General features: G+C 50.8%; 1 protein-coding gene across 1 annotated transcript; it reads left to right on the top strand.

Annotated features, from left to right (window-relative positions):
* Positions 1 to 8,548: 8,548 nt before the first annotated feature.
* Positions 8,549 to 18,720, top strand: PPIH (peptidylprolyl isomerase H). The gene is made up of 10 exons (XM_059830019.1): positions 8,549 to 8,651; positions 9,244 to 9,308; positions 9,953 to 9,976; positions 10,477 to 10,521; positions 10,962 to 11,004; positions 13,049 to 13,141; positions 14,696 to 14,783; positions 15,582 to 15,622; positions 16,881 to 16,969; positions 18,594 to 18,720. The coding sequence occupies exons 1-9, from the start codon at positions 8,586 to 8,588 to the stop codon at positions 16,947 to 16,949; spliced, it is 534 nt and encodes a 177-aa protein (XP_059686002.1). The 5' UTR covers positions 8,549 to 8,585; the 3' UTR covers positions 16,950 to 16,969; positions 18,594 to 18,720.
* Positions 18,721 to 22,411: the final 3,691 nt, after the last annotated feature.

Raw genomic sequence — 22,411 nt, 5'->3', positions numbered from 1 at the left:
GTCCCGCAGGCCTCCCCGGTCTCCCCAGAGCCGGGACGGCACCGGCAGCCCCTGCGGCAGCCTTGAGACCCCCGTCGGTGGGGAGGCAGGGAAGGGGCAGCGTGCGAAGGCTTTGCTGTCCCCAGCCCCTAAACCTTGCCGAGCCCGATGCTGTGGTGGCTCGGGAAAGGAGAGCGGGGGGAAAGCACAGGGGATCGGCCTAGACAAAGAATTTTCACAAACTGTCATGAGTGTTTTCTACCAGTTTAATAATTTCTCTTCGAAGCATTGTCCTTGGGCCGAGTTGCCCTGGATGGGGGATCCTGGACTTCATTTACATTTGGCAGAAGAGCAGGAGATGTCCGGTGAGAATCCCCAGCAGGTCTGGTTTCCTGTTCACCACTGACTGGGAGAGAAAAAGCAAGATCCGATGTTAGTTCTACAGCAGAACTAGCCCAGGCAGTCAATGGACAGCTCTCAACTGTGACAGGACGCTGTAAAGTTCGAGAGAGATTTAAGCCCACCTGAGGAAACAAAGGGTGAAAGGGACACGCGCAAAGGACGAAAGAAGTTTTTCCATGTTTGACCATCAGGCAACTAGCTTTCTAAAGCCTGTGAAGGAAGTTCCAGAGGCCGCGCACCATAAACAAACCCACGCTAAACCCACCAATGGCATCTGCTTACACTTCAGACCCCCGAGACCTCTTTGCCTCCAAGTGCCCCGTTTTCCGTGGAAGCTCAAAAGAGGGCTTCTATGGAGCACAAGGTAACTTCTTTCTCCTAGTTCCACCCGTCCAGGAATTACAGAGGAAAGACTTCCACTATTTCAGGATCACAGGCAAAACCCAACCGTAATCCCGAGCCCACCTGACCATTGAAGAATCCAGTCTGGAGCTGCTTACCTGAGCCCGATGGCTTTCCGCTCCGTCCCCTGCTCTGGCTCAGGCTCCTTGCCATGCGGCTGACGAGTCCGCACCGCTGCTCCTGAAGGCTCTTGGCACTGGCTTCTGGTAGCACCTCATCAGCCCTGTGAAAAAGGCAGGAGCCTGCAGGAACGACTGTTGCTCATATTGGCACAAAGTTGTTCCCCAAGGGTGACAGTTCACTGTTGGACTTATGCACATCGACTTCCGAGCCACCCTAATGTCCTGCTTCTCAGGCTTCCAAGCAATCTGTGTTTTGTCTCTGTAGGACCTTTCCTAGAAGGTAGTAAGGACTGCGGGCTCTTTCCCTCCTCCCAGTGTAAACTCAGGCTGAAGATGCACCATCATAACGGCAGCGGAATAGGGTATTTTTGCCTAACGGGATCCTCTTCTTTTCTCTGTGTGTCTGTTCTAAACTGGAGGAGAACAGCAGCAGAAAAAAAACTCCTCCATTCCACCATACGTGCAGGAAGAGGAGATGGCTACAGAAAACGGTTAAAAGAAAACTAACTAAAACATCCTCCAGGCAGCCTGATAGTTTTGTTACTTCAGCGTCAGTAAAGAGAAAGGAAAACGGGTCTCCGTAATGGGAGAGCCCAAGGCGTACTCTTGCGAGAAGTACACACTCAGTCTTGAAGGTGCACACATGATGCTGAGCAGATCCAAGAAAGGGATGTGGGATGGAAAAGCCATGCTGAAAAGTGTCATACTGTATTACGTGGGGAAAAAAAGAAAACGCTTGGACTTACTTTTTTAAGTTCTCTGTGAGGCCTCTTCTGTTTTCCAGGTCCACGAAAGAACACTTTTTGGAGCTTTTTATTTCGGCCTGTACATGTGCCAGTTGCAGTGCGGTCTCTTCCTGCATGCTCCGTGATCTCTCCATGTCCAATTCCAGAGCTCTAATTCTCTGCTCCAGGTGTTTTCTCCAGGAGTTGTCAGTGGTGTTGATGTCTTCTGTTCTGGCTTGAGCGGCTGCCTGTGTCTAAAGCAGATGATGCAACTTCAAGAGCCAGGAAGAAAAAGACAATGCCCACCCCTCTCAAACAACCTGCTCTTCCCACCATTTTTATGCGGAAGCTAGGATTAAACAGCCTACAACGCTATACGGAGGAGGAGGAGGAGGACAATAAGGCTGCGTATTTTTATGCACACAGGTCCCACGACACCCAGAGAAGCACTTTGACGCAGCCTTTTGCAGCTCCCCTGCTTCCTTCCAGGAAAGCAAAACCCACAGCAGTAAGAAAGGGAGCCAGATGGCCAAGAGAAAACCCTGAAAGCCACGACCACAACCACAAACGAAGGCAACGCGGGCTACAGAGACCAATGGTACATAAACTGACCTGCAAGAGTAGACTGAGATACGGCCTCTCTCTCATTTCTTCTTGCACTTGCTGCTCACACTGTCTTCCATAAAGTGCTGTGGGGGTGTCACCCACCCCAGGAGTCACCAAGTGATGTGGCAGGAGAGCCACCTGCCCTCGCAGCTCCTGATTTATAACCTCGAGCTGCAGAGATTTTTGGGACTCCAACTCCAGCTGCGTGGAGAGACTGCACACCTGTATGGTGGGGAAAAAACAACCTGCCTTAGGCAGAAGGGTCTAACATCTCTGTGAAACTCAATCAAATGTCTGGATCGAGGTCATAGCTGTAAGGCACCGAGTTTGTATTTGTACCCAGGGAAAAGGCCCCTGGATTTCTGAAAGTAGGTACGTCTTTCAAGCCCTTGCCAAAAAGACTGCTCCAGCTTCCCTCCATCCCTCCTTTCCAAAAAGGCACCATGGCAAAGGCACTCAACTCCTTCTACGACATCATACATCCCCCATGTCTGTGAAGATGCTCTTTTGCATTTCATCGCATTCACTGCATTTCCTTTTGCTTCCCTCACACTCCTGTTCTGCCCCATTCCTTCTCAGACGCACACCCCTGTGCCAATGCCTGGGGTGGACGGTGTTGGGGGGAAGAGACGAGAGGTTCAAGGCCTTCCGTAGAGGGAGGGTGAAGCCTGGCTTACGAAACAAAGGCAAACCAAAGGTCACTTTCCTTCCTCAAAACCACCACTACCAGGGAACTGGACAGCGCCTTTGTGCAGAGACCGAGAGAAGAAAAACCTTGCAGAGAAAGCAACCAAGCCCAGAGACGTGTGGGAGCACGTGGCTTGCGGTATCACATCATGGCCACAACTTTTGGACGGTGTCGGAACGGAAGCGAGTCTCGAAAAACCACAGCTGCTTCGTTCTCCCCAGCCCAGATGTTGCCCCCAACCCGCTGCTTTGCCCCTCAGCCTTGGAACGAGCTCCCCGAAGAGCCGGCTGAGTTTTTCAAGGCGAGAGGGGAGGAGGCAGGGAGGAGAAAGGAGCTAAAAGCACCCTCTAGTCTGGAAAACGATTGTTAGTGATGTTGAAGCTCGTAACGTCCTCAGACAAATCTCTCCTGTGTTTGTTCCCAGAGTATTGTCTTGTCTTCTGGTCACTGAAGGAAAGGAACAGCTTTGTATATACTAACGTGTTTACAGACTTTGTATACCTTGGCCTTAGCCTTGTCCAAGTCCTCTTGCAAGCGGGAGTTTTCTTGCTTCAGGCAATTGCATTCGTATGTAGAAGCTTTCAGTGAGGTTTCTGCTGTCCACTGCTTTCTGAAAGCATCAGCGAGCTCTCCTTGCAGCTGTCCCACTGTTCTCTAGGGCAAGAAGAAATGCCATCTCTTAATGAAGGTGCCTGTATCCCAGCACATCAAGAAAGGCGAAGCATTATCAAGCCCAGCTCTCTCATCCTGTCCTCACAGGGGAAGTGTTCCAGCTCCCTGATCATCTTTGTGGTCCTCCTCTGGACCCGCTCGCCCAGGTCCATGTCTTTCTTATGCCAGGGGCCCCAGAGCTGGATGCAGTACTCCAGGTGGGGTCTCACGAGAGCCGAGTAGAGGGGCGGAATCACCTCCCTCGACCCGCTGGCCACGCTTCTTCTGATGCAGCCCAGGATACGGTTGGCTTTCTGGGCTGCGAGCGCACATTGCCGGCTCATATTCCGTTTTTCATCCACCAATACCCCCGGTCCTTCTCCGCAGGCTGCTCTCAAGCCACTCATCCCCCAGCCTGTACGCGTGTTTGGGATTGCCCCGACCCAGGTGCAGGACCTTGCATTTGGCCTTGTTGAACTTCATGGGGTTCTCCCAGGCCAGGCCCACCTCTCTAGCCTGTCCGGGTCCCCCTGGATGGCACCCCTTCCCTCTAGACTATCAACCACACCACTCAGCTTGGTGTCATCCGCAAACTTGCTGCGGCTGCGCTCAATCCCACTGTCCATGTCCCCGACAAAGACGTTCAATAACACTGGTCACAATAGGGACGCCTGAGGGACACCACTCGGCGCCGGTCTCCACCCAGACATCGAGACGTTGACCACAGCTCTTTGAGTGTGACCGTCCAGCCAATTCCTTCTCCACCGAGCGGTCCTGCCATCAAATCCATGTCTCTCCATTTTGGAGACAAGGATGTTGTGCGGGACAGTATCAAATGCTTTGCACAAGTCCTGGTAGATGACGGTAGATCCATACATATACGTATAGAGGTATAAGTGTGTCTCAAGGCTTGCCAAAACCTTTGGCAATTCCCACAAAACCAGAACAAAACTGGTCAGTGCTCACATCACCTCTTTTTCTCCTTTGTTGGCCTCGCATGTAAAGGCATCACTCACCGTTCGTTCTTGGGCGGCCTTGTTCTGCACATGTCCCAGCTGCTGACGGAGTAAAAGGTTTTCACTTTGGAGCTGGGCCAGTTGTTCCTGCAGCCCTTCTGCCTTCTTGATGGCATCCTTTCTCTCTTGATCTTTCTCCAGGTGTAAAGCATGCCACTCCTTTGCCTGCCTCCGGGCCTGACGTAATTCTCTTTCTGCCATATCTAAAGCCAGTGCCTTTTCTGAGAGGTCTTTTTTCAGTTGCTCCACTTCCTTTTGCAGCCTGCTAGCTTTTCTTTTGGCTTTGCTCAGCTGCTGAGACAAGCTCTTGTTGGATTCCACCACCTGAGAAGTGAGGTCATGGACATGAAGCCATTGCTCACATTCTCTCAGAAACACTTGCAGATTGATGCTTCCTGATATCTGACGACTTCCATGGCTCAAGTGGGAAGGGGATGAATATGACTCTGTTGTCAGTATTTGGGCTGTGAAGTCTTCTGCCTGTTGAAATTTAAAGAACACAAATTGACAAAACTTAGGAAATTATCTCAAAAGAGGAGATAGTGGCAGCATTTCACATAACCAGAAGAGGACTGTCACCAACTTGACGTCAGATTGTAAGTGTTTTCAACAACTCTGCATTAGACATTTGTCATGGAAAAGCCTTATTGCACATTAGCGTGCTATATAACCCTGTAATGAAAGCTCTAATTTAAAATCTTTGTTTTTACATACCTCTGCCCCAGAGCTTTTGCTCTCCTTGATGGCTTCTTTAGTTGCTGGCGAGTTATGGACAGCAGACTCCGAGTATACGAGAAGCTCACCTACATTAAAACCACATATTTTTGGAACCATAGAGTGAATTAATACAACTTGATGCCTAGAGTGCTCTCCGAATCATCATGCTTCCAGAGAGGATCGTAGCACACACAGACGCCCCAAACCCATGAAATCCTAGCGAGCAACCTATCAAAATGCGGATTCAAAATGCATCTATTTTCCTGCTTGGGAATTCATTTCCTCTAGTGCCCACTCCTTTTCCTTGTGCCAGGGAGATCCCTGAAAGTGATCAGAAACGAGACCAAAAGGAATCAGTGTCTCAGGAATTCTGCTTTCCAGGGACAACGCCTAGCAGTGCATTTTTTCCTGGATCATAAGCAACAGCACATCATCGTTTCCAAACACCTGTCTCCACGGCAACCCACCAAAAGGGTAGGCGACAGGCCGTTTCCCCATTGCCTCCTCCACACTGGAGTGTCCTACCTGCTCTCCCCAGAGCAGGTGGCTGCCACGTAACTCCAGCAGCTCCTGCTCTCTGGTGAGCGACCGATGCTGACGCCCCTTTTGCAACGGCTGGAGCAGCTTCTCCCTTGTTTTCCTGCTCGCTGGGGTCCACAGGCCATGCACTGTAACTGTGCCTGGAAAGACAGGAAGCACATCGAGTTGCACGCACTGCTTATCACAATAATAACGGCCCGCTATTATCTGCCCTTTCCATGTTTACGTCCCTTGAGAACAAACACCCACAGGCACAAAGCTAAGGTCCAGGGGAGAAAAACAGTCCAGGAGTTTCCCAAAGAGCGCCTGCCTGTCTGCGCCCCATTACCTGTTGTCCTTGTCCGAGCAGTTGGTAGCATGCTCCTTCACCAGCGGCCGCGCTGGGGTGAAGTCGCTAGTGGCAGCCGCACGGTGCAGCTTGTCCCGGCCCTCCGGCTGGAGCTCATCGCCACCACTGCTCCCGGAGGACACAGGACAGTCCCGCACCCTCCTGCTCCGCAGGAACCTCCAGGTCCTCTTCATCACCCCACGGGAATGGGCACTGCCCTGCCTCGCCTCGCCTGGCCCTGGGGAGCGGTAGCAGGCAGGACTTGTCAGGCACTGCTGGCTGTGAACAGAGGAGCCGAGCCCCAAGGAGTGGCAGGGCACAGGCAGCTGCCTACGAGCTGAGCCACCACCAGCAGCACCACCAACCACTCGCACTAGCACCAGCACCCCCAGCACCACCAGCGCCACAGGCACAGCACCAGCAGCACCACCAGGTACTGTGTGTGCAGGGCCTGCGCCAGCGCCCTGGTCTAGTGCACACGTGCACTGATGTCATGAATGGCTTTGTGACATCATAAGGTGCTGGGTGCTGGGCGGGGCCAGGGGCAGAAGCCGGTGGGACAAAGGGGCCCGTGTGCTCAGCACCTCTCTACATGCCCACAGGCCACGTGGCCAAGGGAAAGAGCCCCTGGCGCACTGTGTCCAGGGGCAGAGGGTTGCCCGAGGCCACCTCTCCAAGGTTCCCACCTCCCTGCACGCTCTGCAGACCCACCGTCCTCCTCTCCTCTCCCAGCACCTCCGCATTGCTTGCCTGCGTGGGAGATGGATGGGCTTGGCAGAGCAGGCTCTCGCCAGCAAGGCTCCCTGGAAGCACAGGAGACCGTGGCTGGACAGCCCCCTGTGCCTTCTTGTGCTTTCTGGGCTCTCGGCGTGAGTTTTGGGCCACCCTGGACTCCTTGGTGTGCCTCTCTCTGCATCCCTGGAACCCTGGGTGTCGCTCTGAGGGAACCCCAAGCTCCTGGTGTCCATTTTGGGATGCCCCTACGCCTTGGTTTGCTTTCTGGTGTGCCCAGTCCCCCTGAGCGTGCCTTTCAGCACACCCTGGAGCCCTGGGTGTGCCTGTTGGGTCTCCCCGCACCCATCAATGTGCTTTTCAGGGTGCATGGCGTATCTTGTGATTTTCAGTGTGTCACAGACCCCTGGATGTGCCTTTTGGCTCCTCCCCACACCCCACAGTGTGCATGTCAGCATTCCCCAAGCTACACATTTTGCATTTTCGTGCATCCTCAGACCCCTCGCTGTGCCTTTGGCTACCCCAAACCATTCAGGACACCCCAAACAGCCTGATGTGTATTTCAGGATGTCCCATTGTCACAGGGTGTGTGTTTCAGGGCATCTCCAGACCCCTGGATGTGCCTTTCTGATGACTCTAGACCCACCCTTGCGCCTTTCCAGATACTCCTGAGAAGCTCATTCCTGAGGCATGGCTTTCTGTAAGCCAGAGGGCAGGCCCAGCCACAAGTACTGTGGAAAACCTGCCCAAGGCCACGGCTTTGATCCGGCTGCAAAGGATTTAGAGGGCGCATTGAAAACGTACCAAACGTACATGGAGAAAAGCTATACCCAGGATCCCAGTCTTATCCACGTCTCGGAGCAGCTCTTTGAAGACCCTCATGACCACTCTCCTTCCTTGGCACGCCAGAATGCCAAAGTTCTTGAGTACAAAGTCAAAGTCCTTTCCTTCGATAAAGACCCCTGCAATGATTTTCATGATCGTCTTGATGCATGTCAACTCCTTCTCCTCAGATTCCGCTTGCCGGAGCCCATGAAAATCTCCAACCGGGTGCAGGAAATTTTGTATCTACCCTCTGCACTGCAGTATGTCTGCACAAATCAAGGAGGAGGCATGCTTAAAAAGCAGGCCCTGAACCCTGCTGAAGCACGGTCCTGCCAAGCTTCCCAGGAAAGCCCCAGTGGCAGGGAACCATCTTGGAGGGAGCAGGCAGGGGTTCCCCTGGCAGGCCAGCCCTGGAAATAAGGGCTTTGGTTCTGGGAGGCCTAGAGCTGCCCACGGGGCATGAAGGGTACCCCTGGACAACCAAGGTAACGCCAATATCCTAAACCCCTCTGACACCCCCCTGGCACCCTCTGGCACCACAGGTCAGTAACTGTCGCAGGGCTGACTCCAGGGACGGCTGGGCCCGCAGACAACGTGCTCGTGGGCCACCAGTTCCCCGCAACGCCGACCACGGGGCTGCGCTGCGTGGTGCTGCCGTTAGCGGGCGGGCAGGGCACGGGAGGGAAGGCCTCAGCCCCGCCCCGCCTCCCGCTCACACTTCCGCTTCCGGTGCCGCTCGCCCTCCCGCTGCCACTTCCGCTTCCGGTGCCGCTTGACCTCCCTCTGCCACTTCCGCTTCCGGTGCCGCTCGCACTTCCGCTGCCTCTTCCGCTTCCCGGCGAGGCGGCCGCGATGTCGGTGTTGGCGGCCAACCCCAACAACCCCGTGGTCTTCTTCGATGTCACCATCGGCGGGCAGGTGGGCGAGGGTGCTGCCGTCGCCCCGGCCGCGACACCGTCCCCGGCGGGGCTCGGGAGCTGCGGGCTGCACCGGGCGGGGTCTGCGGAGGGTCAGCGGGGGGGGGCTGGCAGGGGAGCACCGGGAGGGGGGCACCCAGGGGTGCATGGAGCACCCAGGGGTGTATGGAGCAGGGGGGGGCTTTCAGTGGTGCTCCGGGAGGGGCTTTGCAGGGGTGCACGGCGGGGGGGCTGCAGGGATTAGTTGGGGGTGTAGGAGAGCAGAGGGGGATGGTGGGGGTGCACGGGTGGGGGGCTAAGGGTTCATCGTGGGGCTTGTGGGGGTGCAACTGAAAGCGTTTGCAGGGATGCAGCAGGAGGGAGTTGCATGGGAGCGTCGTGGGGCTGTAGGGCTACAGGGGTGCGTTGGAAAGGGCTTGCAGCAGTGCTGCAGGGGAGGGGTGTGGGGGAGGAGGGTTGCATCAGGAAGGGGCTTGCAGGGATTGGGGGTGCAGCAGCAGGTTGAATTTGTGGGAGTTCCCTGGGTGCTGAGGTGTGGAGGCTGGTGTGTGTGAGTGGGGCCCAGAAGGCTGATCTAGGCGCTCTCTCCGCAGGAGGTTGGCCGCATGAAGATCGAGCTGTTCGCTGATGTTGTCCCCAAAACGGCGGAGAACTTCAGGTAAGGAGCAGCCGGTGTTCTTGCAGCTCAGCCTGGACCTGAGCTGCAAAGGCTTTATGGTGCAGGAATGTCTCTGGTGGCAGAGTGACTACCTGCTCCTCCAAACCGCTGCACCTGCTTTGCTCCTCTCTCTGTTCCCAGAGAGATGTAACCATGCAGCATCCTGATCCCTCAGGGGAGCCCATCTGGCTGGAAGGTGAAGGATTCCAGTCCCTCTCTGCTCCCTCTGCGGAGCTTCAGATATGCTTGGTGCATTTATAAAAGGCAGTACCTTAATGCCATGGTAGAGGTCTCCTCGCCACCCAGTTCTCTTGCCGCTGGCTGAAGGATGTACCGCTTGGACGTCCCACTTCCACGGGAGAGATGGATATACCCTGTTCTCTGTGAAACACAGTGCCTGCTCCACGTTCACTGTCTTACAACCTCGGTGTTAAATATCTGACTTCCTCAACTGCAGAAAGTGCAGAAGTCTGTTCTGAAATGGAAGTGAGCAGGAGTTACTGCCGGCTCCCGTATCATTGGGGAGATCCCTGATGCAGTAAGGAAAGTCATGTACAACAGTCAGTGCATGTTCACTGAATGCAGCCCTCTGTGTCCTCAGAGTTCAAAAGTGGCTCACACTCTGCTCTTTTTTTGTTTTCCAGGCAGTTTTGTACAGGTGAATTCAGGTAAGTGGGTTATAGTGTCCTTTTAAGTAGCCTACTCAGAGAAACAGGGCTGGGTGAATGGGAAGAAGGCTCACTTGGAAGTTTTTCTTACTATACCAGTACAAAACGAAAGAGTTATAGAAATCTGCTCTGATGAAATTGTGATGGGCTCGGTCGGTCACAACGGTGGCAAACTTTCCCTTTTGGGCATGACTTTGTTTGTGCTCAGGTTGCTCTAAAAAGCTCTGCCTGCAGATCCCACCTGCTCATGCTGCAAATTGCAGTGGGATCCCATAAAGATGTTGGTATGGATGTTGCAGGGAACCATGTCGTTTAACATACAGAGCTCACTCAGGGTTTCCCTTTTCCTCTGATAGCACCAGCTCAGAGCCAGGCCCCAACAGGTGGGTTGGTTGGTTGTATATCAAGGCAGCTACTAATGTATAGGGCAACCCTTTGGGAGGGTTTTGTGTTGGGATATCCAGTAAGTTGCAATGATTTTCCTTTTTATTTCCTTGCAGGAAAGATGGTGTCCCTATAGGTTATAAAGGAAGCACTTTCCACAGGTAATCTGTCTGCTTTTGTTTAGGCACTTAAATAGCAGTCTGAGCTAGATGTGGTTTTGAGACCAGTCTCAAGGCATTATTGGTCTGGGAGGCATTGGTAGGTCATGGGTAATATCGTCCTTCTGCAGCTTTGGGGGATTTGGGGGTGCTGTCAGATGTGTATGTGGGAGCCACTGGGAGAGATCCCCCATTCCTGGTGTGCCAGGTCAGAGATAATTTTCTGGCATCCCTCACCTAATCCGTATCCCTGGCCAAACAGCAGTGGGTCCCAAATTACCTGATAGCAACCAGTAGTTAATATTTGTTGTAGATTTTAGACTGTAGCGTTCATAGAACCTGGTAACTTTCATTGTCCTGCAAGGCAGTACTCCTTTTTACCACATAGTAAGCTTCTTGAGGCATTTCTCTACTGAGAACTAAGTATTGTTTTACTTCTTTAGGGTGATAAAGGATTTCATGATCCAAGGAGGTGACTTTGTAAACGTATGTACTTCCGTATTCCTTTTGTTCTTTTCCTACATGGTATAATACATAACTGTTTCCAAGGGTTTGTGCTGATTTGTGGGATCTGTTGGCTGTCTTTTGAGGTACCCAGTAGTAACTGGAGGTTTCCTCATAGCATTGCTGCCATCTTACTGCAACAGACTATAATGTGCTTGAAAACAAATCTGGAGTCTTGGGTGAACATACCTTCTCCTTCCCAAAATATTTCCTCTCTTAAAAAAAGCACGGCAGTACAGTTAGAGGTTTTTCAAACTTGCAAAGGTTTTTTTCACCCTGTTGTCCTTCCCCCTTCTCCTGTCCCCCCAAACAAGAAACCCTGCAACTTTCTGTTAGCTTTGTGGAGAGAGACACTAAGTACAGAATGAAGTATCTAGTGCAAGAGTTAGTTTAAGTCAAAACTAACTTTTTGTTAGTGAATTGTTTCAAAATAGAAAAGTCCTTGTGCCCACAGTGGTGGTCATGCTCTGACTTGCGGATAAGCAGAGTATATGGGGAAGGCTGAAGGACCGCTGGGTCTCTTCACTGTCCTAGGATCCAATAAAATTATTTCATTTCTGGAAGTGTTTCAAAATATGAAGGGGATGATAAAGCTTTTTTAATACAAAATTTGTAAAACTTGGTTGTATGAAAGCCACTGAAAGAACTGACCGCACAGCGGGTGGCTCAGCCACGCTAGACTTTCAGATAGTCACTGATTGTGATGCTCCTCAAATGTCCCAGTGGGCTTTATTACTTCCACTGAAGCTCAACAGGCACTACAGATTGCACCAGTATTTGTAATTTATAAATTACACTTACTACAAAGCCACTTGGGGAGCAAGAACGGTCACACTTACCACTAAGATAGAATATATGTTCCTGTCTCAGAGCTGACAGTTTAAGTAAACCACAGAAAATAGGAGGAAAAGAAGCAAGGCCTCGGCAAGCAGAGCAAAAGATATGGAGCTGCACATGGTATATTACTGGCATCTTATATTCCTGTTAAGTTTAGCTGAGCAAAGAACGTATATGTTAAGTAGAAAGGCAATGAAGGGAGACAGGTTGCAGCAAGGCGGAAGAAATGGGGCTGAAGTGACACAGAAAGGCAAAATCAGCAGAGAAATCAACACAGGAAGGGAAATCACTGTCAGAATAGTAAATTTAGCCGACTGTGCCAGAGATACCTGTTTGCATTTGCTTCTACAGCTTTCCCTGAAGGGTTTCTCACTGCAGCATCTTTAAGGCCATTCTTTTGAAGGGTAACTGCTCCGTCCTTTTGGCATCTACAGGAGTGTCTCTGCAATGCTGGACCAAAGAGCAGGGTGGCCTTTCAGCAGTCCCACAAGATACATGTCTTACGCGAACGATGCGTCAGGCTTCTGCAAAGTTACAAACTCATGAGCAGCCAAAGCTTGCAATCTGCAGCCCTTGTGGGCCATGCTGCTTTAATTTATAAGTGTCTTGAGATCTGAGTGCTAGGGCTTGTAGTGGGTACAAGATGTCTTGGCTTGGTAGAAAGTACAGCAAAAATTAGAAACTCTGTATTTTAGAAACTGTCCGTGCTGAACAGAGAGATCACTTTCCAGTAAAGTCGTGGAAAATAAGGTGAAATAAGTAAACATACCATCAGCTGAATTTTTCCACACAACCACTTCTGCTTTCCTTGTCACAGCAGCCCATACTTCTATGTCCCCTCCCTTTTCCCTGCCGAGTCCAGGTGGGTCCATACCAAGCAATCTATAGCCTCCATCTCACTCTGGGAGGCTTAGACTTAATCCTTACCATCTCCATGGGTTTCTGCCAACATATGGATGGCAAACGATGTGCTGTGTAGTTAGAAACCAGGCGCTGTTCCTCTTCAGAAATAAAACATTGAATGTGTTCACTGTTGGTGAATATAAATGGCAGTACGACATCCATTTTGGGCTGAGTTTAACCCTGTCCTTTTGCTTGGGGATTTTAGATTTAATTTTTTAATTTAATTGTTCTGTGGCAGTTGCTACAGAACACATGCTGTGGCTGACTGGGCGCCTCTCTCATGCAGGGAGACGGCACTGGAGTAGCCAGTATATATAGGGGTCCTTTTGCAGATGAAAACTTCAAGCTGAAACATTCTGCTCCTGGGCTGCTCTCTATGGTGAGTATAAAATAATGACATTATAAGACTAAAAAACTTTTGGTACTTTCTCTGTGCCCTTTTCCTAAGTGTATAAATTATTTGCGAGACAACAGAAATCTCCACCGTTGGATGCAAGGTCTGAAAGACCTGCTTTGTAACCACTAGTCAGAAGGCTACTCGTTGGTTAATGTGCTGAGTAACACAAAAGCCCTGATCCTGCAGCATCCTTTCTTTTTTACCTGTTGGAGTGCTGGGGCAGGCTTTGTTTGATCAGCTTTCAGAATAGCTTGATCCTTAACAGTTTTCATACAGTCGCAAGTGGTGGTGTTTTTTCTTCCCTGATACTGTTATCAAACACTGACCTTAGCAAGGATGAAACAAAGAGATTTGGGAGTTTTAAAGCCATAGCAGTGCTACCATGGTATCTTTTATAACATACGCTTCCTGTTCAACATTGTAGGAAAAACTGCAACCATTGCATGTTGTCTGGTAGGAACAATACACTGATTTTCACAATAGAAGGCAAGTGGAGCCAGTGCTTCAGTGCTCCTATCCACAATTGCTTCTCCCCCAGCTCTTTCAGCTGCCCTGCCCTTAAAACCACTTGCTTTGGGCATTCACCATTTGGATTAGTTATTCATCCAGTTCAAAACATGGCCCAAAAAGAGGTGTCATGACACAGCTAAGCAAACAGTGTACTGTAGTGTGGGAGAAGGGATCCAAACTAGTATTGCCAGCTTTGTGTTAAAGCAGCATGGCTCTGGAATTGTTCTGCTGGGCCAAACCATGGTCCATCCCAGCTGGATCCTTCTGAAGCTGGCTAGCAATAAGTAAAAGATCCAGTGTGACCATGTCCTGTGCAGTCCTGCAGCTGCAAAGCTTGCCCAGTTCACTTGTCAGCATGGAAACATGTGTTAGTACCTCCTGGTTGTCAAAAGAGCTTTGAAAAATTGAAATGGACTTAAAGTGTGGCAGGGATGTTTTCTTAGCAGAGTGCAAATGCTCTGGGTGTTGTGCTTAGGTGTGAATTAAATTTCACATCTGCATGACACCGTTCCTGTGAACCGTGTGCCAATATGATTGTTACCTTTCTCATCCTGATCATCGGAACAGATGCCTGGGGTTTTTTTGTTCTGGAGAAACCTTCCAAATAGCAGAAATATCTTCTTTTTTTCTGTCCTGGTTCCTGTCTTTCAGTTTTCCCCGAGACAATACTGCAGCAGTAAGTACTCATTGCCAAAAATTTTAGCCTTTTTTCAGGAGCATCCTCTAGAGCCCAGATTTCAGCACAGTCTTGTGCTGAACGTGTCTTCATAGGAGTATAATAAAAAGTTGGTGGCATGGCTCTTGCGCACGCTGGCACGACCAGACTTGGTGGCGTGCCACGTCCCAGCCCAGGGTACTCTACTGCAGATGTATATCTTCCTTCCTTTGGTTTGTGTAGCAATAAGCTAAAAATAAGCTAGGCTAGGTCTAGAGCAGCAGCTCTTTCCTATGTGAGATGCGTCTGCCTTCAGTTTTGGGAAGTCCTAATTGGTACACTTTTCATATTTTGCCATTTTCAACCCCCAGGCAAACAGTGGTCCAAGTACCAATGGCTGTCAGTTTTTTATTACGTGCTCCAAATGTGACTGGTTGGATGGAAAACACGTTGTGTTCGGTGAGTACCTGCAGCGGAGGCCTGGCGTGCCAGCTCGCGGACACTCTCTGTGGCGCAGCTGCTAAAATAAACAGCACTGGACTGCTTGTTCTCCCCCCTCGCTTGTGCCAGCGGAGATATCTGTGCGGCCAGATACTGAGATGGATCACTGTTGAAATGAAACATATTTTTTCCTAGGTTAGCTTTAATCCAGATCAGTTCCTTCATCAGTTCCTTAATCGGTGTATCGTGCTACTACATAAATCCTTGTGCCTGTGCCGAAGGGACAGATGAGTGAAGGGATACCTTTCTTCTCCACTGTCAGAGAGGACTGAGCTTTCACACAGTTGTTAGATAGTAATTCTGTGAAACCACATCTGCTAACTTTTCATGTACTGCCACTTGAGCTGTAGGATTTCAAGGCCAGCCTTTAAGCTGATGTCCTACTTACTACTTCCTCTGATTCTTAAGTAAAACTGATACCGTTCATTGCCATTTTTGCATCATTACAAAGCTTGTATTGATAGAGAGGTAGTTCATGCTGTATTTTAGCACAGTTGTAATCTCAAAACCTAGATTTCTACACGTGCCACCCCTGCAATGGGAAAGTGCACTTAACCTGTTCTGAATGTGGAAAATGTTTTAAGAGGGATTGTTTCTTTTATCAGTTTGGAGATCAGTAAAAACCCTGAAGTGCCCAGTAGCTATACGCTGCACAAGATTTTTCAGGAGGAACAAAAATGCATGTACCTGTGATGAGCGGGGGGGAGCAAAGGTAAAAAGTGGCCGTATTGAAGTGGATAAATTTTCTCATTCTAGGTAAAATTGTCGATGGGCTGTTGGTCATGAGAAAAATTGAAGTAAGTTGAATTTGCCTATTTCTCTGTGAATGTCCACGTTGGAAAGTCATGTAGAGGATTAACAAGGATTGTTCTGTTCTCTCCTGCTGTCTGTTTACAAGATACCAGGGAATACCAGTGTTGATAACTGGTACTATCGGTTGTCATCATTATAAAATAGCAGGAAATCTGTTGAGGCAAAGGCTGTCATAGAGATTGACTTTAGAAATGCTATGCTCTCGTGGTTGCTGGTTAGTCTTTGAGCGGGGATTGTGTTCTTGTGGCTTTATTTGCAATGCTTTGCATTTGTTCAGGAAGCTGAATTGAAAAGCTGTTCCATCAGCAACTCAGACAAGAGTGTAAAGCAGATCACTTCTGTGCCATTGGCTGGGATTATTCAGTGGATGCTAAATCATCAGTTCTGCTAATCCGTGATCAGAACGTTTAATAAGAAAAATTAAAATAATCTTCTGATGGGCTTCCAGGAGCGGAAGATAAATTCGCTCAGGGGTGGTGGTTGCTACCAACATTGTCACTGGGTGTCGTGGCAGATTTAACAAATAGCAGTGAGTTCTTCAAGACAGCTGACACTAACTTCATGCCACACGCATGGGATAATGTGCGCAAGGGCCTCTGCCATCAGTGAATCCAAAAAGTAGGGTGCAAACAGAGCTGACAACTGTTAGGTATTGAGAAAAGGTCGCGTGCAAGGAACTGTACAGCATGATATAACCTGTGTGTTGCTAGCCCTCTGCACCAGATGATGGAAGGGTTGTGCTGTGCCTGCTTTGTGCATCACTGCAGTGAGGGGCAAATTAAAGGAAATGAGAGACTCCTGAAAGACCAGCCGAGTTCAGCAGAATGAGAGGTTCAGAATGAGGGTTGCTTTGTGACTGTGTCTTATTTGGATTCCCCTTCTGTACAAATACAAGTTTGCTTTGCTTGTTGCAGCTGTAATTAGTAATTTTAAAGATTTAAGCCAGAGCAGGCTCAAGTGACATGAGGCCTGCTGTACCTCATGAGGAGCACTCCAGTTTTTACTCTGTTCCTTCCCTCCCATTCAAAGGATTGGGGTCTGGTCTGTATCCCAAACTTCTGCACACAGAGTAAGTTCACTGCCAAAGTGCGTGACGGTGCTTATATGTTACTCAGAGCTGTGTCTAGATTTCCCTGTTCCTGATGTTGCACAGACACCTCTTAACAGTCTTCAAGTACCTGTCACTCACTGGATTTGCTGTGCTTTTATAAGGTTTAACATTATATATTTGTTTGTCCGCAGAATGTGCCTACGGGTCCAAATAACAAGCCCAAGCTGCCGGTTGTGATATCTCAGTGTGGGGAAATGTAGAGCAATGAAACAGAAATGTGGTAAGTCTCAGTCTTCACAGGCACCCAGTGCGATTGAACTGTGGGCTGCTCTGCTCCTTACATTTCTCTTGACTTACTTTCACATTCGAGTCTGCAGAGAGCTGACTCAGCTTGGTGAAACACCAGAAAATGCCTCTCTAACAGTGTTAGTTTTTTGCCAGCTCAACTCCCTGAACTGGCTTCCCTCCGAGCTACACAAGCATCAAAGGCAGCGCTAGAGGGATAAGATTTTGCAGCTGCAATCAAGGGGAAGATGGGGTTGTGGGATCTGTGCCTTGGACGGGGTTAGGCTGCCTTGAAGGCTTGGCTTTAGAAACCAGTGAATGAAAGGGAACTGCAGCGGGAATCCAGCTGGTATTACCCAGACAGTCTGTGGGAGTGGGGGCCTTCACTTTGACCTGCAGGTTGGCGAACTCTCCTGTTGCTCCAGAAAGCCTGTGTGGGGCAGGCAGGGATCAAGAAAAGAATAGGAGAAAAGAGGACTTGAGCCTCTTTGCTTGATAAAGCCATAGGACTGCCACCACTGAAGGGCCAAGGAATTATGTTTTGTAGTCTTACCTTAACTCGAAAAAAGACCACTGTCCTCATCTGAAGGGAGATGTTTCCAGCATTTACCATTATTCAGGCTTCATTTTAGTTAAACTAATAGGCTCAAGACAGAGCTCAGTCTAACCTACAGTATTCTGTTTCCATTCGTCCGCCCACTTCAGTGTAAAAAACACAAGCATTTAAACAAATCTGTCTAGATTTCAATGTGTCAGGCTGCAGCTTGTCAAAAATCTGCTGTATTAGCCTTTTGGTTGCTGATTTTTCAAATTTCGGCAGGCAGGCACTGACAAAAGCAAATCCCCACAATTTTTTGACCTTCCATTAAATTATTTCCAAAGACATCTGGAATTGCCCATGAAGACACGTCCCCGCTTCCGTAATAAAGTCTTTCAGATCTGCAGCGCTTCAGACTCTTGGGAGTTCTTCCTATTTGATGAAGTGACAACAAGGAATGTAATCATTCTTTCGTTTCCCTGGTACTTCTGGTGGCATTTATAGGCTTTTGAAGATAGGGACAACCGTGTTAACAGGCTTTCTTGCAGATGGGCAGATCCGTGCTGATGGGTCAGGTCCCCTTTAGGGTTGTTGTCAGGCCTGGATTTGTTGATCATTTCTATTTGCAGTGCATGATCTCTGGCCAACATCCAACTTGAGACTGGAGGCTTTTCATTTCTGGGTACGAGGCTGGTGCCACCTTGCTTACTTCCCAGCCAGGTCTTAGGAACTGCCTTTCTGCACGCTGCTGCCTCCCAGCTGCCTGTAGGCAAGAATGGTGTTTGTCTTGCCCAACTTCAGACAGCTAAATCCGTTACTTGTCAAGATGCTTTAAAATCAGCCAGGTGAAACAGCCACTGTTGGTTTTAAGTTCAGAAGTAGGTGCAGATGCCCGGCGTGGAGACCCCGGAGGACTCCTGTGTTCTCTAGCTCAGGGCTGACGTGAGCTGGTGCATGCAGCAAGCAGCACCCACTTGAAAATTGCTGTAGCGGCACCCAGTGTCACTGCACAGTCTTGCTGTTGTAGGATGAGTTGGAAATGGCTGTCCAGCATTTCGGACCTGTTTCTTCTTCATTTCAGTGGTTGTTCACCGGTGGTTAGGCCTGTGCTGGCTCCATGCAGTTCCAACTCCAGCCGGTTCCACCACTGCCCCAGTCCTTTCCGCAGGCCAAATCCACGCTCTTGACGTTCTCCTGAAATTATTTAATAATTGGCATCTTTTTTTTTTTTACGTTTTGAAATGTAAATAAAGAATTTTGTTAAATATGTGTGCAGTGCACATCAGTTAACGTGCTTGGGAACAGATTCTTTTTCAGGTGAGAAGGGCTATAGCATCTTCAGCGATGTGTGTTATCCCTAGCTGGTTCAGTAGGGAACGTATTGAGGGTCATTGCTGCTGGGCGTTTGTAAAATGGGAAAGAAGGGGTGAAAGGAGCGTGGCAGTGCCGTTCTACACCAGCTCCTTTACTCAGCAGATAAATAAGGCTGCCTGGCAGAGAGATTCTTGGCATCTTGGGAATCTCCAGAATCTTTCTACCGGCAGCCTTATTGAAGCACAAGAAATTGTTATGGCACAGACTTCCATCACCATGAGTTTGCTGGACTCTGAGGTGAGTTATGTTGTAAACGAGCATTTGTAAAACCTCCTCTGGCACGTCGTGGCGCTAGGCCATGGGGCTGTTACGTGCCACGGGTGATACAGGAATTTACCTGGGTGCTACAAGGGTGTTAAAGCAGGGCTTTGGGCTGGGAAGCAGAGAATGATTATGCCGCAGGAGTAGAAATTGGGCTTCCTTACCCTGCACGGTTGCAAAGAGCACAGGCAAGGCTTCAGGTTGGTGGAAAAAATGACTTTCTTCTCCCGGAATCGGGTTGCAAGCTCACCTACCTGCTGAGGGACAAGAAAGCACCCCTCATGGGGGCTGGGCTACAGCGTGAGTTTTCTCACCCAGCAGATTAAGCGTAAAGGAGTTGGGACAAAGTCTGTTCTGTCACGTGCAGGCGCTTCATCCCATCCGGGTACGTCCCATCACTCCTTGGGCAGCAGCAGTGTATCGTGTGGGGCTGTCTTGGGGCGCTGCAGTCTGTGCGTAACCCAGTGCTGGACAGCAAGCGCTGATGTACTGGAGGACAGATCCTGCAGGCAGGCCGTGGCGTGCTCTTTTATCTCATGGCTGTTTTGAAGTCCTTGAAGCAGGCTCTGGCTGTCAGGATTTCCAGGTCTCCGTTCTGGGGATTGCACAGCTGCTGAGGACACTGGTGCTTACTTCTCTCCAGCCCGAGGCATCTCACCTTCTCGTACCTACAGAACATCAGGTGATGAAAGAAACACAAAGCACACCACCCTTTCCTCTCCAGCCCCAAAAAGACTTTGCAGAGGGCTCTCTCCTGTGAGGGGAGGGTTGAAGATTCCCAGTGGGGGGGAGAAAACTGGACCTGGATGACAGCTGTGAGATAGAGGTGACCAAAAAGAGAGAAACTCAGCTGCTAGTCCTGCTCGGGAAACGTGTCCAGATGGCCCTTCCCGATGGGGTGTGGGCAGGAGCTTGGCTCCAGGCGGCTCGGGGGAGCTCTGCCTGCCAGCTGCCAGTGCTGAGGTTTGCAGTATTGGCTATGGGTACCCAAATTCACCGTACTTTTTTGCCAGGGAAACCAGCTTATTTCTGGGTCCACTCAGCAGCACTTTCTCAGCCTGATGTGTTTATGTCACTGCCATCAGCTAGTCTCACTTCCCCCATAGCAGGTGTCACAGAGCTTCCCCAAATTAATTAACAGTGGCAAATCCATTACGACCTCTTTGAAAGTTGTTCCAGTGGCTAATTATATCTCTGACGCTGAATGTGCAGAGGTTCAGCTTTCCAGCTTACGTATCTTGCTGTTCCTTATCTGCTGGCTCAGTTTTCTCAAAGACCGCATTTTTGGGTTTAATTCCCCCATGATGAAGTCCCCATTCAGTTATGTTGTATGTACCAAGTCCTGGGATCTCTTGCTGTAGAGCAGATGATGCATCTTCACTCTCTGAGCTCCAGTGTCTTCCTCCAACTGTGGATGCTGCAACTGGAGACAGCGTTTCTGATGGCCTCTTTACTCATCTGAGGATCAGATTAGCCTCTGGGCCCCGCAGTGTTACCCCTCCAAAAGACACTGTTAGCTGTTGGGTGGCCCACAGTTACTTCTGTAGGTGCATGGCCCTGACATCCTCACAGGCTTCATCACTGAGATTTGAGGTTTTCTCCCCAATTTTCCCCCCCTAGGGTCTCTCGTGTGGTGGATTATATTTTAAGATTTATTTTTCAGTTGACTTAGTGAGCATCATCCAATTTTGATGCCATTCTAGTTTCTTTATCAAGGTCAGAATTCTGATACAGATCCCTCGGAGGATTGTATTATTGTTTTAAAGCTCTTTCCTTCGTTAGCTAAGTTGGAGATCTGATGGAAAAGTTACCAAGATAAAGTTACCGATGTCCATAAACCCACACTGGTTGCTGTGGTGGGTTGACCTTGGCACCATCTGAACCCCTGAGCTCACCGTGGTGTAATGTGGGGCACTGGCATCTATTTTTCACGCTGGGATGGGGAAATCAACAGTGATTTGTGTGCGGTGCTGGAAGGGCTGATCCCACGGGGATACACGTTAGTCGCAAAGATGCTGGAGTAATGGGTCAGCTCCCAGAGACCTTCTCGGTGGTTGCGGGTGACCTTGCCCTCCTCTGATGTGGGAGGTGTGACATAGCCGAGGGCAGGGCTGTGAATCTGTGGCCAACAAACACATTTTTCCAGTGCCCAAGGAAAATAACTTAGTGGACAAGAACGCTGGGTTTCCCCTGGAGCTTCTCTCCGGGGAATCCGGTAGAGATCTCGGATCTGTCTGAGGCGCTGTAAGGTGAAGACATAGGGGATGGAGGCGAAGAGGAGGTGAAAGGCGGTTGTTAGAGAAGATGAAGAGCCCAGCAGCGATGCTTTCCCGACTGCCTGGGTGGGGAGAAGGGCTCGGGGTAAGGCGAGCTGTCTCTCCCCTGGCAGAGGAGCTCCGCTGGGAAGGAAGAGTGGGATACTTAGGAAAAGGCTAATTAAAGACAAGACTTCAAGAGACCTCTGACCCAAGGCCACAGCCCGGCTCTTAAATGGCTCAATTAGGAGCATTTATCTTGAGTACCCCCCAGGCAGGTGCGATCAAAGGAGCTCTGGGGCAGCAGCGGGAGCACAGGCAGAGCAGAGCCGGGGGGGGCTCGTGGAACACCTCCCCCGGCTCCCCAATTTCCATGGGCGAAGCCCGGACCCTGTACCCCCCTCACCGGGAGCGCTGGCAGCGGGCGCAGGACCTCCGTGCTGCCTGCACCCGGGGGCGGGGGGGGGTTAGACCGGGCTGCCCTCTCCTCCGAGGGGGGGTTAGACCGGGCTGCCCGTTCCCCCGGGGGGGGTTAGACCAGGCTGCCCGTTCCCCCCGGGGGGGGTTAGACCGGGCTGCCTTCTCCCCCGGGGGGGGTTAGACCGGGCTGCCCGCTCCCCCGGGGAGGGTTAGACCGGGCTGCCCGCTCCCCCGGGCGGGGGGGTAGACCGGGCTGCCCTCTCCCCCGGGGGGGTTAGACCGGGCTGCCCTCTCCCCCGGGGGGGGGGGGTTAGACCGGGCTGCCCGCTCCCCCGGGGGGGGGTTAGACCGGGCTGCCCTCTCCCCCGGGGGGGTTAGACCGGGCTGCCCTATCCCCGCGGCGGGGGTTAGACCGGGCTGCCCTCTCGCCCGGGGGGGGGGGGGGGTTAGACCGGGCTGCCCTCTCCCCCGGGGGGGTTAGACCGGGCTGCCCTCTCGCCCGGGGGGGGGGGGGGGTTAGACCGGGGTGCCCTCTCCCCCGGGGGGGGGGGGGGTTAGACCGGGCTGCCCTCTCCCCCGGGGGGGTTAG

This window comes from Gavia stellata, chromosome 27 (assembly GCF_030936135.1).
Source record: "Gavia stellata isolate bGavSte3 chromosome 27, bGavSte3.hap2, whole genome shotgun sequence".
Taxonomy (NCBI): Eukaryota; Metazoa; Chordata; class Aves; order Gaviiformes; family Gaviidae; genus Gavia; species Gavia stellata.
The sequence above is the reverse complement of the archived record's forward strand: the minus strand, read 5'-3'. Positions and strand labels throughout refer to the sequence as shown.